Source organism: Nyctereutes procyonoides, unplaced genomic scaffold (assembly GCF_905146905.1).
Source record: "Nyctereutes procyonoides isolate TBG_1078 unplaced genomic scaffold, NYPRO_anot_genome, whole genome shotgun sequence".
Classification (NCBI taxonomy): domain Eukaryota; kingdom Metazoa; phylum Chordata; class Mammalia; order Carnivora; family Canidae; genus Nyctereutes; species Nyctereutes procyonoides.
In genome coordinates, this window is record NW_026575131.1 from 6,136,233 (window position 1) to 6,155,321 (window position 19,089).

At 40.5% G+C, this 19,089-nt stretch overlaps 1 protein-coding gene across 7 annotated transcripts in view; it reads right to left on the reverse strand.

The window, feature by feature from the left end:
- PPARG (peroxisome proliferator activated receptor gamma) overlaps positions 1-19,089 on the reverse strand; it is a 131,288-nt gene that overhangs the window by 4,420 nt on the left and 107,779 nt on the right. For all 7 annotated transcript variants that reach the window (XM_055343632.1, XM_055343636.1, XM_055343635.1 and 4 more), the window contains one exon: positions 13,325-13,775. In XM_055343632.1, the coding sequence (XP_055199607.1) occupies positions 13,325-13,775 (451 nt within the window). The remainder of the gene's footprint in view (positions 1-13,324; positions 13,776-19,089) is intronic.

Here is a 19,089-nt window from a genome sequence, read left to right on the forward strand (position 1 = left end):
TGGGACTCAATCCCGGGACTCCAGGATCATGCCCTGGGCTGACGGCAGGCACTAAACCACTGAGCCACCCAGGTGTCCCAAACAGTGTTTTCTTGTTTCTAATAAACTCTAGGAACCTTTATCCACTGAGGTGAGGTACAGGAGAGAAATGGTAGCAGGGACTCACAGTGGAATTTTCAGAACTCTAGACATTCTTTTAAATTAAGTTTCTTTTCATTCTCTCCCTTCCTCCTCTTTAATTACAAAGGAAACTTTGAGTTGATTTCTGTTTTCTAACTTCTACTTATTCCATTGATTGGAATAAGTATACTTCCTCTCTCCCCTCACCACCCCCCACCCCACCCCAGCATTTAAGTTTGCAAAAATCTCAGATTCTAAGAAAGAAACAAATGATGCAGTCCTGGCCTAGAGAACTGTGCCCCTGGAGGACCTGCGCCTTTCTCACAATTGCCATGCAATCATGAAAACCCTGATGCTTTAGCCCCTGACAAATCCTGGACTGGTGCCTTCGTTTAATGATTGCTGATCCTCTCTCCCTGATGAATATTCCAGATTTCAATAGCCCTCCGTAGCTATGCAAATGCATGTGCATCTGAAATGGCAGCATTTTGTGGGAAGGCGGGTGTTGAATGTGGCTCCTTCATGGGCTGGGACCCCACACCCTTGTGTAGAACCTCTGCTCACTGGGACACTGGCTCCTTAGAATGCTATCTCCTTCTTCCTTCCTCTTGGGCAGCATCAGTCAGAACTTCTGCAGAGATTACATTAATCTAGTAGGTTTCATTTATCATGACAGCTCAAACAACCAAACCCTAAAATGCAGCTGATCAGGCTTGCTGGAAACACTTGGCTTGGGTGCAGTGTAATGGAACTGGCTCCTCTAGGAGTGGAAAAGGATCTGGTTTGGATTTTCAAGTCCCTCTTTGGCAAGTTATTATTTTTTTTATTATGTGACAGATGAAGTTTGGCTGAATGGCTGAAATTTTGTGGCCACTGATTTATATTTTCTCCAGTGACAAGTTAGATCATTTACAGATCTGTCTCTGTCCCCTTTACTGAGCCTCCATCAGGGCAAAATCGAGTGCAGTTGAGTGTAAAAAGTAGTCTACTTTAACCAGCTCTGTGACCCTGGGCAAACTGATCAAGGCCACCAAGCCTCAATTTTCTAGTCTGTAAATACATAATTCACATAATTAAACTGGGGAAATACACTCAAAACTTAATTAGAAAAGTACATTAACAGGCTTACACTTTAAATTTAAAACACTTGGCTTCTCTTCTTTAAAAAACTAAATAGCTTCCCTTGGTCTTAAAGCAATCTCTAGAATCAAAGGCAAAAGGTATTTGCCAGGGCTGCTCCCCACCTTCTACCCTGCTCTAAGGCCTTCCCTGTGCCCTCTCCTCTTTTTCCTTCCACTTTCCTTGCACACACAAATACTTGCTGAGCTAAGCTGGACATCACAAATGTGCAGGTCTGTGCCAGCACCTGGAGCCATCCTGGGTCCTTGACCTTCCCTCTCCATTCCCCAGTACCTGCTAAGATACTGTTTTCAGAAGGCCTGACAGAGATCTTCTTCCTGCACCTGGCTGAGGGTCAGAGTTGAAGTCTGGAATTGGGTCAGGGTCAAAGAACCCCATTTATTGGCCTAGGTTGCCTAGAAGGCCCTTCTGGGAAAGTGAGTGTTGACTCACATACTCCAGGACACAACACTCAAGGAAGCTGGAGTCAATTACTGGTTCCTTACTCCCAGGCTGCAAAGAATTGGGAAAGCAACCTTTCCGGTCCCCACTCACACAGTGCTGGAACTGATTATGGAGGGCTGCTGATTATGAGCAAACCTACAAAACTCCCATCGTATCCAGATCTGGCTGCATTATGTGGAGTGAGAGCTGAAGAAGATTCTAATTCTCTTGACCCTCCTGGGATCAGCCACCTGGGCCAGGCATTTCCCAAGCACAGATTTTCTCAGCAGGCGTCCAGGGAATCAGAGGGCCCTGGTGGGGTCTTCTGGAGAGAAAGGCAGAAAACCCAAAGTGGATGGTTTTGTCTCTATTCTAGGAGCTGCTATTAAGGCTTTTCCAATCTATGTCTATTGCCTTTCTGATAAAGACTAATCTGGAAAGGACTATCCAGGGGATTTAGAAAACAAGAAGTATGATAGCTGGGCAGCTGTAAATTGATCCACAGACAATGAAAGGCCTTACTTAGTTCAGGTGCCTGGTGAAAACCAAAGGGGAGGTAGGGCTTCCTTTTACACTTCCTTTCCAATTTCCTTTATTCTAGTCTTCCTAAGTTCACAGATGTGTTGAAAAGAGCAATGGATTTGGAAAGTGAAGATTTGAAGTCCTGTCTCTCTTCCACCTACTTTCTATGTGACTTTGGACAAGTCCTTTCATCTTTTCTGGAGTTTGGCTTTTTTTTTTAAAGACAATGGTATTTCTTTCATAAGGTCGTGATGAGAATGAGCAAGGTAAAGGGATTCTGTGAGATAGGAATATTCTCTCGGTTTGTTCAAATAAAAAGTTTCCACCAGGACCAGGTCTGGAGTGTAGGCTGGGTTGGGCTTTCCCAGCATACACAGTTGGGAAGAGGAAGATTCCTGAACTGATTCTGGTAAGAGCACAACTCAGGAGCACACACACAAAAAAATTCCTGATGCAGACTCACGTATGAGGGATTTGGGCAGGTTCTCATTCTTGTAGTTGGATGCATAAAAGCAAAGACAGTTTAGAGCAGTAATAAAGGAAGCCAGGGCACCCCGTTTCACTTCTTCCCTGAAGTGATGGTGTTAGGGATTCTGCAGTTGTTTTCTGATCTATTGGAATCATGGTAAGCACATTAGGCAAAACTGTGAATTCAGCCAACTTTATCTTCGGTAAACTATGGTATGGCCTATAGCAGTTCCTTTCCATGTTCTTGTAAGAAAGTTTCACGTGTGTTCTTCTCATATTTAAGTTTCAACTGGACCTTGATGGACTGCAGTGATTCTCTGCTTTGGCTACACACTGAAATCACATGGGGAGATTAAAACCCTGCAAACTAATACCTGGGTCCCAGCTCTAGAGATTCTGATTGGCTTGGTCTGGGGTATGACCTTCAAGGTTTTTAAAAGCTCCCAGGTGATTCTAATGTACAGCCAAAAGTAAGCACTAGTGGCTCAATGAGAAGCGGTTGGAATCCCAGCCTTAAAACTTACTTGCTGGGTAACCCTGAGTAAGTTCCTTAACATTCTGTGCCTTGGTTTCCTCATTTTAAAAATGGAGACACAAGAGTAATGCAGCTCATAGTGTTGTCAGGAGGATTAAATGAGTTAATAGATGGAAAGTGCTAGGGCAATTTCTGACACATAGTGAGGTAGCTATTTCTATTTATAATAGCATTATATCACTTGCCTCTTTTTCCTTGCTTTCTTCTCTCTTTTCTTTAATTTTCCTGGGTCCTCTATCTTTCCTGTTCTTTCTCCTTTCATTGCTCCTTTCTTTTCAGTCATCTCTCTGCTTCCCCTTCCAAATGTTTTTTCCCTTTCCCCTCCTGGGGCTGCACCTTGCAAGAGATTTGGTATTAGGAATCCCAGCAGGGCAAGCCTAAATTAATCAGAAGGCTGCATGGTGGTAATTTTAGGAGAAATGCAGTTGATGGTGGCTATCTGGGCAAGGGAACCACATAACTGGGAGGTCTTGTAAATGTGTTATCAAACAGATAAAGATCTCTTGAAACAAGCACATTCTCCCATGAACCCACATGTAGTCAGCAGAGTCCTTCACTCTGGAGTGGGTTGACATTCTAACATTTCCCTGATTAATGCTTTTTCTGTCTATGTCCAAACGACAACCACTCCTTAAAACAATAACACACAGGATGTGGTCAGGATGATGAAGGGGGTGACCACCACAATGAAACCAGCCAGGTAATATTCTCTTTTATCTGCCCATTCGAGTAACCATTCCACACCAACTTCCCTCATCTTAAACACTCAGCTACCACCCCCAAAAGCCACCTCTCTAACTACAACAGTGGACACAAAGATACCTAATAACAAGGTGAGATGCACTTTCTTCTTTTCTGTCTTCAAAGCTTTTTGCATTGTTCAATGGTACCTCCAGGGAGTGAAATGAGCTTGGGCTAATTTTATTTCCAGGTCTTTCAGAATGGAAATTCTACTCGAGATCTCCATCCTGCCCTTGGGAAGTCCTTGTCTTTCCTGTCTCTTTTCACCAGGGAGTTAGGGTCCCCTTGTTGTTCTAAAGGTTGCTCAACTGAAGCTCAGCCACATGGTTTGTTCCCCTTCTCTGTGTCAGCACCAGGAGAGCAGTGAATCTCCCTTGAGCTGAGGGATATAGATAAATTTCTGCTCCTTTTATGTCCAGCATTGGCTCTGAGCAGAACTGGAAATGGGGGGTGGGTGGGTGGGAGGTAGAGGAAGACTGGAGAGGAAAGAGAATGATTTCTTCTTTCTCATCAAGCCGGACACACTCCTCCCTCTAAGCCAACCACTCTCCCTCGCTTCCTCAACCTCTAGAAATGCCAATAACCAAATGTAAAACGTAGCCAAGTATTTGTTCTCAGCAACTCTCCCTCAATGTCTTCCTTTTCGATGTCTTTGGAAGAACCTGTGATCTGAAAACAATGGTGTGATCTTTAATCTCCAATATGACCTCTCAACACATAATGTCCCAAACCTTTATCAGAACCTTGGGAGTGTGGAAACTTACCACACTCCTGCTTTTCTCTATCTCCTTGAGGGGTAAGGGGGCTTATAGTTCTCTCCTTAGCTTGTCAGGCCTCTGTCCCTTCCTGCGGTTATCTCTTTCCCCTGGGTTTTTTTTTTCTCAATCCACAACTAATCCCCTTAAAGTGATAGCCGATAAAGGGATTAGCTGATATCTCCCTAGGGGTATTTATATGGTAATAAAGGATTTTAAGAATGACTATTGGTGGAATTACAAGAAATCTGACTGGCAAGATTGCCTAGAGCTACTTCAAATTCTATCATAAGGGGAAAAGAGAAAATTATCATTTACTGTGTGCTTAACAGGTCCCAGGCACTGTGCCAGAGCCTTCACATAATGTTATTTCATTTACTTGTGATACTGATAAGGAAATTAGGGCCCAGGGAGGTAAATAATTGAGTGAAATCACACATCTAATAAGTGGTGGAGGCGGGTGTCCCAGCAATTCCAAAGCTTTCCAATACTCCATCCTGCCTCTTCTGGTTTTCTGATTTGTGAATCTGGCAAGACCTTGAAAGGTGTTTTCCCTGGGAGTACACTGTGCCTTCACAACCTGTGTTGGCCTCTCTGTGATGAGTGACTTGAACTGGTCCTGAGTTTCATTCTTCCTCACTTGCAGATGATCTGTCTGAATGTCTTGGTGGATTGTGCCAGTCTGGAAGGCTGCCTGGGGTCACCCGGAGTTTAAACACACATTGTGAGAACCCAGAATGATAAAGTGCTCCAAAAAGCAGCCCACTGACTGACTGACTGAACCTTTTCCAAGACTGCTGGTGTGGGGATAGGAATGACTCAGCAGTTTGGCTTTCAATCCCATGTCTGTCTCTGAGGTCAAACACAATCATGCGCTCACTCACTGAGGAAGAGATTTTACTTCTGAAGCAGTCACAGAGAAAGGTGCTTCTATGTTCTACATACAACAAAAGCCTCTGTGTGTGTATGAATGTGTGTATTTTTTTTAAGTTTCTCAGATGATTCTAGTATGTTTCATCTTCTCTGTATCCCTCCATGCCCCTGCCAGCTCTCTGGTTTTCAGAATTTGCATGCCAGTTAAGAACTCATAGTTACACCTCACCTCTATCTAAACCAAAGTTATGAAAAGAGTGAACTGATGGGACACTTCTAGATAATTCTAATTGAGTCATTATTCAAAGCCATCCTGGCCACCTGACAAAGGTTTTCCCACTGGTCATGGCAGCATGGTGGGAAGAGCAGGAGAGCAGAGTGTCGCAGGCTATGCAGACACACTGTAGTTGCCATTACATATTTTTCAGTTAATAAAATGAATGCTGTTACTCTCTGACATCATCATGGCCCAGATGGGGACAGGAACCATGTCGTAACATTCTTTGACTCTCCACTCTCCTGCTCAGAGCTTAGTCAGATGAGAAATCAGACACCTTTGTTTATCCTCAGTATCATGAGAAAGAAGTTAGAAAAACAACTTTTGCCACTTAGACACCAACCTAAGTCTTGTCCAAAAAATTGTATGGATAAGACAGAGATAGCTGCATAGTTAACTAACATAGGAGAGTAGGAACAAGCAGGCCTATTGTTGTTCATGGTGTTTTTAATACCGTGTGCTAAACTATTTTGAGTTGTGCCTGCTGCTCCCAGTCAACTAGTAAGGATGATGCTAACAGACAAAGAGATGTGGGGGGTGACTGGGTCCTGCAGAATCAGAGGCCTCTTTAAGGTGCAGTTTCCTCAAGGAAAGTGTGGGCCCACTCAGGCACAGATACTCTGTCTCCTGTTCTAGAGAACTGCTGCATCATCCATTCTAACTTGTAAAAGAGTTCTGCAGAAAATGCAAAGACTACACATGAGCTGGAAATATCCTCGAGATTTTGAAGGGCAATGAGGGGTGGGGAAGAGAGATGGAATACTCAAACTAAGGTCCTCAAACTCTGTGCCTGAGAAGTGGCATGAGGTGTTCGCAGCTACAGCTGAATGAGTGTTAGTTTGATTGCTTCTGACAGGCAGGAAGACATGAAGTTACTTGATGGTATTTTAACAATTTTAAATTTCTCTCATAAATTTCTTCTGCAACCACTTATCTCTCTTAGAACCCGGTGTAAGATGGTATCTGATGAAGTATGAACATACTCAGTTACTTAAAGCTTATCGTCAATTTTTGTGACCAGTGCTACAAACAAATGCCATCATTTCCAAGGGCCATGCTACCTGAACAAGTTTAAGAACATAGCACCAGGGCAGCCCGGGTGGCTCAGTGGTTTAGCGCTGCCTTCGGCCCAGGGCGTGATCCTGGAGACCCGGGATCGAGTCCCACGTCGGGCTCCCTGCATGGAGCCTGCTTCTCCCTCTGCCTGTGTTGTGTCTCTGCCTCTCTCTGTGTGTCTCTCATGAATAAATGAATAAAATCTTAGAAAAAAAGAACACAGCGCCAGTCTTCAGTGTTATATACTGGGCTCCATTCCTTCCCACAGCAATTTTCAAACCTGGGGTATCATTTTGTTAGGTTAAAACAGAGCTTTGTATATTAGTAAGAAATATCTAGACTACAACCTGAAAATTCTTGACTGAAATATTTGGAGGCAAAATGAAATAGGTAGTTTTTGGTAACTGCCAAAGAACTCCAAGACCAAGGTAATTAACTGGGATGTTTCCACATCTCAATACATGGAAGGCAGTAGTACCTAGGGCATCAGTTTTAAGGTCAGAGAGACCTAGGTCTGAATCTTGGCCTCATCAATTACTGGCTCTGTGACTTTGGGCAAGCTGCTTAATCTTAGAGCTCTAAACTTCTATTTTCTCCATTTGTAAAATGAGGATAATATCAGACTTTGCAGAGCTGCAGGAAAGGTTAAGCGAAGATTATGAGCATTGGTAAAGTGCTCAGTATATATCCTGGCATACAGTGAAGTATTGTGTCAATGACAGTATTATTATTATTAACATTTGACTACTATGCATTCAATATGCATTTACTAAGTACATATTCTGGACTGGATGCTGTGCTTTGATTCTATTCTAATTCCAACAGATTAAAAAAGACACATATATACACGCATACATAGTCAAGACCAAGAGTAAGAATTAGAAGCCCTGGGTTACTGACCTGAGAGAACCAGGATGTACCTGATTGTCTTAAGAGCATCAACTCTTCCTTGATCTGCAAATGTACAGCTATGAGAACAATTCCCCTTTCTTGTGCCCTATTCTCTCAGCTCCCTGCCCACTCAACAGCAGAAACACCCATGATCACTCCAAGAGCTGTCCAAAGTTGCTGCACAGAGAAAGAACATGGCTGTGATTGCTGGAAAAGGAAGGAGCTGCTATAGAGGTGGTTTGCATAACCAAGCCATACTCAAGAGGGTAAACGAGGAGGCTGATGATTTGCCATCTGTGGCCATTGTATCAATATTTACATCTTCTCTGTCATTAAGATGGTGATGGCAATCTACCCCAAAAAATATATTGTAAAACCCAGTGAATTTCCTCCCCCATATCTTGGAAGTTTCGGAAGAACTGCAATGGATTCCAAACTGTTTTGAATTAACAAAAAGAGCTTTATCCTGTTGCAGAGTTCCAGCTGGAACCTTCCTATGCTTTTCTTCACTTAACAGCAAATGCTCAAGGGGGCAAAGAGTCCAATGGAGTGTCCTGGGGCTTGTCAGTTTTACTGAGCTTTATACTTGGCTTTGGTTGCTGGGTAGTTTTGGGAGTTTGGTAGTATGGCTGGCATGAAGCTGTGGCGCCAGTTGCAAACATGCCCATGCTGGAGGCAGTTTTATTACTCTTGACACCACCCATCCTAGAGGGAGCAAGGGAAGCTATTACTTATCATGACTACTGAGGAAGCACTACTGCTGAATTATGGGCCCATACCTTAGGGGGTATGGTGAAGGGAGCACAGGTTGTGGCCACCAACACAGGTGTGAGCAGGGTGACCATGATCCATTAGCCAGGTGGCAGGGGATAGGGTGTGTGGCAGAGAGGGCACTTCAAGGGGACAGGACACATGGGTTTCAGCTCCAGTCCCACTGCTCACTAGTTAGATCTCAGACAGCTTAAGTCTATGACCCTTGCTTTTCCTTCTATGAAACAAGGATAAAAATATAGGAGAATTGTCGGGATCTAACAAGAACATATATGAAATGCTCTGAAAGAGGTATAAAGTGCTGTCTTTTATCTGATTCTGGACTCTTGTTCTTTGTTGTCCCATTTTTTTCTTGCTTCAAGCTCAGCGGAGAGAGAGAGACAGGAGGAAAAACTTGAGAAGAACTAGGTCATCTTTCTCAGCTAGCTTGGTTTGAGAGCTGAGTAAACAGCAAAGATGCTACTCACCAGGCCAATCTAAGTACCAAATCTCACCATATCAGCAGTTTCTAGGTTTGAAGTTGAATGACAGTGATCTTACTATAGCAACTCCAGTTTCCTCAGCAAATACTTAGTTGGGTCAAATCAGGTACTTTCATCCAAAAAAAAAAAAAAAAAGTCCCCTTTGGGTCTTCTGGAGATGCCTTGCCCTTACTCTCCCTAATTCCTTACCACCCTACTCTTACCCTTGTAAGAGTGCCCATCTCCCATTCTTCCTTCAGTCTAGGGTTACAGCACCTTCACCAGTCGAAGTTCTTCTGTGATCCTAAGGCTGGCTCAGAATGAGGTCAGTGGTACCCCTGCTAAAAGCTCTTCTTTCTGGGATCACTAAAGCTATCTATAGACTTCAATGTAAACTACACAAAAGAAAATGATGAACCTTTCTTAAGATTAGGTAGGATCAGAAATTTGTTTACTAGATCACTGCCTCTTGCTTGCATGAATGTTTTCCCTTTCTGGAAAGACCAGGATAGGGAAAAAAATTAGAACTCATTGAGAACTATATAATAATATAAATGATCTAATAAGCCACAATCTGAGATACTGACCTCAGCATCTACAAATGACTGGGATTATTATCTTACTGAAGTCCAGTCTTTGGACTGGAAAAGACGTGAGCAGTTCTTTCTCTGGCCAATACCCAATCAGCTTCTCTGAGTAAAGAAGAGAATCAAATTTCTGTGTATTATGCAAACATGGGGTCCAGTTTATTCATTCTTATCTACTGCCTGTAGGTAGACTTCATCTACAAAAGCAAACTTTGATCAGGGAAGGATTTGCCTTTTGTGATATGGGAACTAGTCAATGGTTAATTCTATTTTTCTTTTTAAGGAAGTCTAAAATTATTTGCAGGGTTTTCTTCTCATTATAACCACAGGTATAAGACTTTAATAATTTATGGCTGGCTGCTACCTTCTTCATTGTTGTGAGGATCCAATAAGATCTGGATATTGGCTACTGTTAAAGTGGTCTGTGTAAGACCAGAAGGAACTCATTTATATAGCATCCACATTTAAAATGTACCATTTTTAATTTTCATAATTAAAAAAACCAAAGCCTGCAATCAACTTACTGTTATTTTTTGACAAATTAATGAAAAATTTAAAGCCTAATAAATTGCTGGTTTTTAAATAACCTGGCTTGTGAGTTATAGGCCATAATGGCTTTTTTCCTAGATGAAAACACCCTGTTGTCTCACAGGCCCATAAAACAACATTGCTCGCTGGGGCGCCTGGGTAGCTCAACTGGTTAAGTGGCCAACTCTTGATTTCAGCTCAGGTCATGATCTCAAGGTCCTGGGATGGAGTCCCAAATAGGGCTCTGTGCTCAGTGGGGAGTCTGCTTCAGGATTCTCCCTCTCCCCCTCTCCCTCTGCCCCTCCCCCTGCTTGCACACACATACTCTCTCTCTAAAATAAATAAATCCTAAAAAGCAAAACAAAACAAAACAAAAAAAACCCCAAAATTTGTTCAAAAAAGTCCAGAATTATCATGACTGTTTCTTGTGTAAACCTGCCCTGGCTAGCAACTAATCATCTTTGAATAGCTCATTTCAAATGCTTCCTTTAGTATATCTGTGGTGAGAATATAAACTCATAAATGTTGTGGTGAACAATGTGGCAATGATGTAACAAAAGATTTAAAAATATTTATAATCATCTACCCAGCAATTCCACTTCTGGTACTTTAGAATGAGAAAATAATTTGGAATTTGAACAGCAATTTACACTTAATAATGTTCACTAAAACAAAAATTTAGAACACATTTTTGATAATTTTCTATGTTCTTGTTGATAGGTTTTTAAATTAGCAATCATAAGTAAAGAGATTGGGCAGCCCTGGTGGTGCAGCGGTTTAGCACTGCCTGCAGCCTGGGGTGTGATCCTGGGGACCTGGGATCAAGTCCCACGTCGGGCTCCCTGAGTGGAGCCTGCTTCTCCCTCTGCCTGTGTCTCTGCCTCTCTCTCTCTCTCTCTCTCTCTCTCATGAATAAATAAATAAAATATTTAAAAAAATAAGTAAAGAGATTATTTGGTATATAATGGTCCTTTTTAAAATGGAATATTTTATAGTCATTAAAATGGTAGTGTGTATACATATATATGCTAGCACATGGACAGAAACTTTTCAGGAGGAGGAATAGGACTTTGTTAATCTTATTTTATTCTGAGGACAGAGGCCTTTAATTTCCACTCACACTTTTCTGTACCCTTTGAATTATGAAATGACCACGTATTACTTTTATTTTCAAAAATTAATGAAAAATATTAACAAAGAGTACGTAATGACATGGGGAAAACAATTGAATATAAACATGGAATATGGGGATCCCTGGGTGGCGCAGCGGTTTGGCGCCTGCCTTTGGCCCAGGGTGCAATCCTGGAGACCCGGGATCGAATCCCATGTCGGGCTCCGGTGCATGGGGCCTGCTTCTCCCTCTGCCTGTGTCTTTGCCTCTCTCTCTCTCTCTCTCTGTGTGATTATCATAAATAAATAAAAAAGAATAAAAAAGTATGTTTAAACATGGAATATATGGTATGCTCAGGAAAAAACTTAGAAACATATCAAATGTTAATATTTCTATTTTGCATTAAAAATAAAATGTGCCTAAAAAAATGTGCCTCAAATTATTAGCTAAGCAATAACAACCTGTTTTCTCATCTAGTGCTTCAAAATTTAAGTTTCTTCTCCTAATGCACCTCAAATAAACTAGAATCTCATTCTTCTTTGCTGAATTGATCATGGATCCCAGAGGATCGAGGGTTGATCTGTTTAAGTAGATTCAGTTAAGGTATTACAACATGTTGGACAGTAGTTTTTGTTACATTAAATATAACCCCCCAAACGCCATTTTTAAAGGAGTTACAACTTGACACTGCAGTGGAGGCTCCAGAGTTAACCTGGGCTGCGCTGTCATCTATTTGCACCCAAGTTACCTAAAGGGCAGTATTACTGTAGACTCTGGAGCCAGACTACCGGAGTTCAGAATTCTGGTTCTATCCTGTGTTAGCTGCGTAGCCCTGGGCAAGTGACTGAACCTTTCAGGGCTCTGGCTTCCTCCTTTGCAAAACGTACTTTTCTTGCTGGGCTGGAGAATTAAGTGAACGTGTATGACGTGCTTAGGATACTGCTTAGAAGACAGTAGGTATTTAAGTGTTTTCTATCATTATTATTAGTAGTAATACATCAGGCACCCGATTTCAGAAGTATTCTGCTCTCAAGTAATTGGACAACAAAGGAGGACAGAGTACACCATGTTCTTTATATCTTATATATATCTTATATAGTTTACAGTTTACATCTATAGGACCACCATCCCTCCCCATGTCAGCTTTTGCCAACAGAGTATCTTCTGTAGAGTACACACAAAAAGCTCACCTGAAATCCATTTCAGTAATGAAAACTCATTGCTTAAAGACAATTTTATACAGAGACATGACAGTAAAACTTTCTACATAAGCTGGAAATGTGTGGAGAAGCCAATGAAAGTAGCATTTAGTATAAAACCTGGCTTTGGAGTTGGTCAGTTAGATCATGTACTTGCAAGGCCAAAAATACAATGAATTGCTAAATAACTCAATTTATTTCTCTGTTCTGTGCTCTCTGGTTCAGATTATATTTTTAATCACAGCCAACCACCTCACAAAGTTACTTTAAGGGAAGCCATCAGATAAATCTACCTGAGGGAATAGGTGGAAGTCAGTAGATAAATATTACTCGATTCCTGATATTAGGAAAGCAATTCAAAGTAATATCTTCCTGATGGTAGAGCAGGAACAAAATCTGCCCCAAACCAGTTAGTTGTGCTCTCTCTATGCCAAGTGAGCACTGTGACTTAAGCAAAGTTGTACATGTCATTACTTAAATGAAATGAAGAATAGATTGGCAGGAAGGGAAGGAAGGGATGGGAAGGAAAGGAAAGGAGAAGGGAGAGTGAACCGAGAGAAGGGGAGGGGTGGGAAAAGACAGGGGAAAAGAAAATAAAAAGGAAAAAAAAAGGAGAAAAAAGAAGAGGGCATTTGTTTTTCATGTTTGGATTTGACTGGAAAGGCTGGGTTGCCCACAGCCTTCCAACAGCAAATCTATGATCTTCTCTCCTGGTACTTTACCTGTGAAGTGATGCTCTCATGGCATCATGCCACCGGCATATTTTTGCATGAAAGTGCAGTACAGAGAAAAGGATGTCAAAATTCTTCCAGTTATCCTACTGCTGTCCCACCCTCTTCCACGGAAGATCAAAAGATGCATCTTACCTCCACTGAGAATAATGACGGCTATAAATATTGCCAAGTCGCTGTCATCTAATTCCAGTGCATTGAACTTCACAGCAAACTCAAACTTTGGCTCCATGAAGTCACCAAAGGGCTTTCTCAGGCTCTTTAGAAACTCCCTTGTCATGAATCCTTGGCCTTCTGATATGAGAACCCCGTCTTTATTCATCAAGGACGCCAGCATCGTGTAAATGATCTCATGGACACCATATTTTAGCAGAGTTACTTGGTCATTCAAGTCAAGGTTTACAAAACCAGGGATACTTTTGGCGTACTCTGTGATCTCCTGCACGGCTTCCACTGAGCGGAACTGACACCCCTGAAAGATGCGAATGGCCACCTCTTTGCTCTGCTCCTGCAAGGGGGTGATGTGTTTGAACTTGATTTTATCTTCTCCCATCATTAAGGAATTCATGTCATAGATAACAAATGGCTGCAAAAAAAAAAAAAAAAAAAAAAAAGGGAAGTGGCTGAGTTGGAGATCGCTAATTCAGGGTGAATCCCATTCCAGTTTCTTTATACACATTTGCTTCGCTAACTAAAATCTTTAAGGTTGAAGATACTTAATGAGGAAGTACTCTCATCTCCTGATTATTGCTCCTAATTGTCTTCTGGGACCAAACATATTTTACCAAGCTTGGTCTTCTTTTCTTTCAACTTATACTGCAACATTTTACTTATGACTGGCTAATAATTCCAGTTTTGGTTGTTTGTAGAAACTTTGTTGCTGACTTGTAAAAATCATACAAAATCTGTTGTTTATCTTGGCTTTCAAGAGAGTGTGTTTTTAACCTTCTTTCAATAAAAAAAAATCATTTCGGCAATTCAGGGTTGAACACACCCACTTGAACATAAAGTAATCTTGCAGTTTTAGATTAAATCTACTCAGATCTCAAATGAAACACAGTGTGCCTGTAAAATATACTTAACTATAAAAAATCAGTTTGAAAGCAGATGAGAAATATTGAGCCAAGAAAATGTCTATTTCTTTTCTTAATGCTCTGGAAGCAATCTGTTTCAGAAAGAGCCAGATGTTTAAGCCTGTGGGTAAGCACTTCATATAAAGTGGCAAAATTAAAAAACGGTTTTGAACTTATTTTTCACAATATCTGTCCTTAAAGGTCAAATAATCAATAAAACACATGCATCAGTTAGTCTGTAAAAGGCAGCCATCAAAAGTAAGTTGCTAGTCATTAAATGATCTCTCTTCTTTCGTTTCCTTGTATAGACTGACCAAAGGGTTGCCATCATTGTGAAATTCTCTAGGTTACTCTGATTGAGAAGGGGCAGCATTTTATATACACTGGAAATACTGAACTATAGAAGTTAAACTCCCAATCTCATTCAAGTAAGTGTAGACCTGAAAGCACTGGAATAAGAGTTGAGGGTGTTTGTGTTCCAGTTTTGGTTAAGTATGTCACTTTAGGAAAGTCATTTATCTTTCCTAGGCTCAAATTTCTCAATTGAGGGCAGTGGATTAAATTGGATGTTTCCATCTTTTCTCCTGAAGATATTCTAGTTGCGTTTCTCTGAAGCTGTGTACACATGTGTGTGGTCTAATGTGGGTATGTGTGAGCATGTACGCACATGCATGAACACTGAACATGAGGTCTCTGGTGTTACTAAAGTTTCTTTTAAGCAGAGATGCTGAGAATTCTTTCCTGATGGGCAAGAGGAAGCAGTATACTGAGTAGCAGTAGCTACCTTCAAGTTTGGAGATTGTAACTGTTAATCTCTACACAAGTCTGTGATTTTCACCAAACTATTAAGTCTGGTCTACACTGAAAGAAATAACACTAATGCTATGGACTCTTAGATGTTGAGTAGATTTCCAAACCTGCATATTATTTCAACACCATTCACTGGAATTATTCCAGAAATTCTTCCTTTTTCCTAACCAAAAAATTCACTTCAAGTGTATTGTTTAGTCAACCCCAAAGGAGGGCAGAGGCTTTGCAAGGACCCAAAAGTAAATTTGCTTGGTGGCTCTAATTCTTCAAGTAAATTAGGCAACAAATAATGCTTACTATGTTTTTAAACATTCTGCTTGTTTTTTTTTTCTTTTTTTCTACTTCAGGATTGATATTCTTAACGAGAGAGGAAAAAAGAGCAGATAATCAGTCATATCAGTTAAAATGTGCTGAGTTACCCCAGAATGTCAGATTCTAATCATGAGAAAGACATGCTTTTATAGAACCTACAGAAAAATGTGGTTTCTGTCCTCTAGGAGTTTTGTAGCATATTATAATTTCTGTCATTAAAATACCGACTTTCTTTATTGCTATGAGAATCAGATGGTATCGATACCATACAAGCAGCTGTACGTATGTAAGTACAAAATAACATGGCTATAAATCATCCTGTCTTCACATATGGAAAGACTGTACCCAGCACTGCCCACTTCAACTTCTGGATGGGCTTCTGCTCAACCATTTGGCTTCTTGGCACAGAATATATGCATGAAATTCTTCTACCTCCATGTAAGCAATTTATCTGGAACTATGCCCTGATAAATCACCCTGTGACTCTTCCCCTTGACTTCCCCTGTCCCCTCATATAAAGCCCCAGGTTCCTGTTTTTGAAACTCTGTGATAGTTGAACATAGGGCACAAAATCCTGCTAATTTTCTCTCCCAATTTAACAACAATGTGACTTTAACCCCTTGGCAATCGATGTTGGTCAGGATTTCCTGGCAGTAAACACTCAAGGACAGAGAAAGGAATCAGCAGCCCCCACCATCATGCCAAACCATTCTAGTTTTTTTTTTTTTTTTTTTTTTTTTTTAATCCCTTCAGCATTTTGAAAAAGTGGTGAACTAGTAGGGAATTCTGGGCATTGACATGCAAATGACTTCCAGGTAGATTTGTTTTTCCAAGACTACACTGTTTTCATTGCATTTTTGAAGTCTGCAAAGGTAATTTCAGCCTCCATGTAAATCTGTCAAATTGCAAAAGTGATCACCAGACACCATCTGCATGAAAATCTGCCTTTCTTTCCCACCAACTCACCGATTCTTAGATGGCCAACACTTAACTCACCCATTTCACACTGGGACCTCCTCTCCCACCCCCCTCAAAATAGTGAAAAGACAGTGAACTTGCCTGATTCACAGAAGGCTGAACTCTTAAAACCAAGTGGAATTTGACCTGTGTAATTTATCTTGGATCATTAATTTAATGTTACACTTCTGGTAAAATAAAATGAACTTCACTTCCATATTTCTGTATATTCTACAAATCAAAGGGAAGCCTTCCATATTCTATTAGCTTGTACGGTATCATCTGAGGATCTATTATAAGAGAAACCACAGCATCCTCAAATTTGGTCATAATGATTTTACACTTCTAGTTTGGAGCTAATGATGTATTTATCTTCAGACACTATATCAAATGGCTAGATAAGCATTTCTCCTTAACGGGAAAGAACAGGAAGATAATAAATTATCAGGATCCAGGTTTTGTGGGGCCTGACATGCACACAACCATTGGGTACATCTTGACAACTGCTGGGTTCAATAATACAAATTTTAAGAGCAAAATTTCTCGGACCCTTCCCAGAGCATTGGAAGGGGCTCTGTGCAAAGGAGGAGCCCTGATGCTTAAGCTTCATTCACTTTGTTGTGAATCTGCCCCTGGACACTATGATACTTGTATTTCTCATATGCTGGACAGACCAGAAAAAAGGTGAGACTGACATGAAGAAAATTGCAGTTCAACAGAATGTTTTTATAGGGGAGCAAAAATAGTTTTTGTAAAAGAAAATTAGTTTTCTTTGGAGAGATACATCAAATGTAATTATTTTTGACATATTTTGATTTTCAAAAATGGCTCCACATATCAAAACCAGGATTATAGGTACTGTTTTATATATATTATTAAATTTAGTTACAGGTCTCTTGCATGCTGCTAATATATAACACAATGATCATGGGGGGAAGCTGGCTTAAATAATGAAAACAAAGTAGAGTAATAAAAGTTGACTTTTTTGACTGGAGAAATAGAAGAATAGTGTTCCTTAGTAATCCATAACATCATTTTAATATACAAGTTATGAAAGGGATTCTGCATGAATGCTTTAAGTTTACAGCTCTTTTCTAATAATCAAACAACAAGCTAATGGAGACAAATGAGAAAGTCAACTAATAAAGCACAGATTGTCCTGGTGATTGCTCCAATTTGAGAGACTGAAATTTTAGTGTAGCAGACAACTCTACCCATTCACAAACCATCACTTGCTAACCACGTCAGAGTTCAAACTGGCTTGAAAAAAAAAATGTGTGCCTCATCTCATGGAGCATTCTTGATAGCCTTAGTTTTCATGACAGATTAAAACAAAGTCTCAAGGAAGAGAAACTGAATTCTTAGGGCCTATCTTCTTCATTTTGTTTCTTTCTTCCTTTTTATTCTTCTGACTGACTTTCATCCTTTTAGAGATGCATGGTTCTCCTAGATTAGCTATAATGAGTGAATGTTAGTCAAAACCCACCGGTTAGTTTTTTTTTGTTAGGTTTTTTTTTTTTTTTTCTCCAATTTTCTTTCTGCTTTTGCCCATTTCTCTTTTCCTCTTGTTGAGAACCATGGGATTTATAGACCCAAAGGGATCTTCAAAAATCACCTACATCATCATTCTCTGACGAGATATGAATAAACTAAATGAAGCCAAGAGACTTTCCAGAGTCAAATAACTATTTACAGCAAACCCTGAACTGGACCTAGATCTCCTGACTCATGATGAGTTCTTTTCCCTTTCTATTGCTTTCTACATGCCTTTCCTGCTTTTTCCTTCTTTAAATAAAATGACTATCCTGGGAGAAACACTGGCTTTTAAACTGAAGCTCTTCTATGATGGGGTCTTGGAGGCAGTGCCTTTTGAACTATTATTTCCTAGAAGTGCTAGTTAAGTGCTGGATGTGACTGATGTTAAGTTTAAAAAATCTCTCAAATGTAATTCTGTTTTCCTGCATGGTTTAGAGATTTAAGAGAAATAAAAACTTAATGGGAAGAATTATTCACACTCTAATGAACTAGCACATAACCACAGCTCTTAAAAAACCATCTACTGTCAGCCAAAGCGTTACTCAACTGGCAAACAAGGGTATTGGTCAACTGAGTCTAATCATTAAGAAAAAAAAAATCTAAATGCTTTTCTTAACTATATCTTTTTTTTTTTTTAATTTTTTTTTTAAAATTTTTATTTATTTATGATAGTCACAGAGAGAGAGAGAGAGAGAGAGAGAGAGAGGCAGAGACACAGGCAGAGGGAGAAGCAGGCTCCATGCACCGGGAGCCCGACGTGGGATTCGATCCCGGGTCTCCAGGATCGCGCCCTGGGCCAAAGGCAGGCGCTAAACTGCTGCGCCACCCAGGGATCCCCTTAACTATATCTTTTTAAATTTATTGTCTGAAAGAACACTAGTGGTTCAGGTCTTTTATATCTTCAGCTATTCCTGATAGCCTTGGCAATAAAGGAATTTATTTTATTAACATTAATATATGGATTAATGATCCCAGGCGCCCAGCTTCTTTATTAGCCATCCAAACAAATCAGCACTACTATTCTGCTCTTTATTTATATTGGAGGCTCCTAAGTCTCTTTTCTCTGACAGTTTGTCCAGTATCTTTCTTCTTAGGGGAGCAAATTCCAACTCACTCAGGTTTTTTTGTACATAAAGGGGAAAGAAACCACACTTTGTTTAGCTGTAAGTGTAGGACAGAAAAGAATAGATATCTTTCCAATAGCTTTGAGAG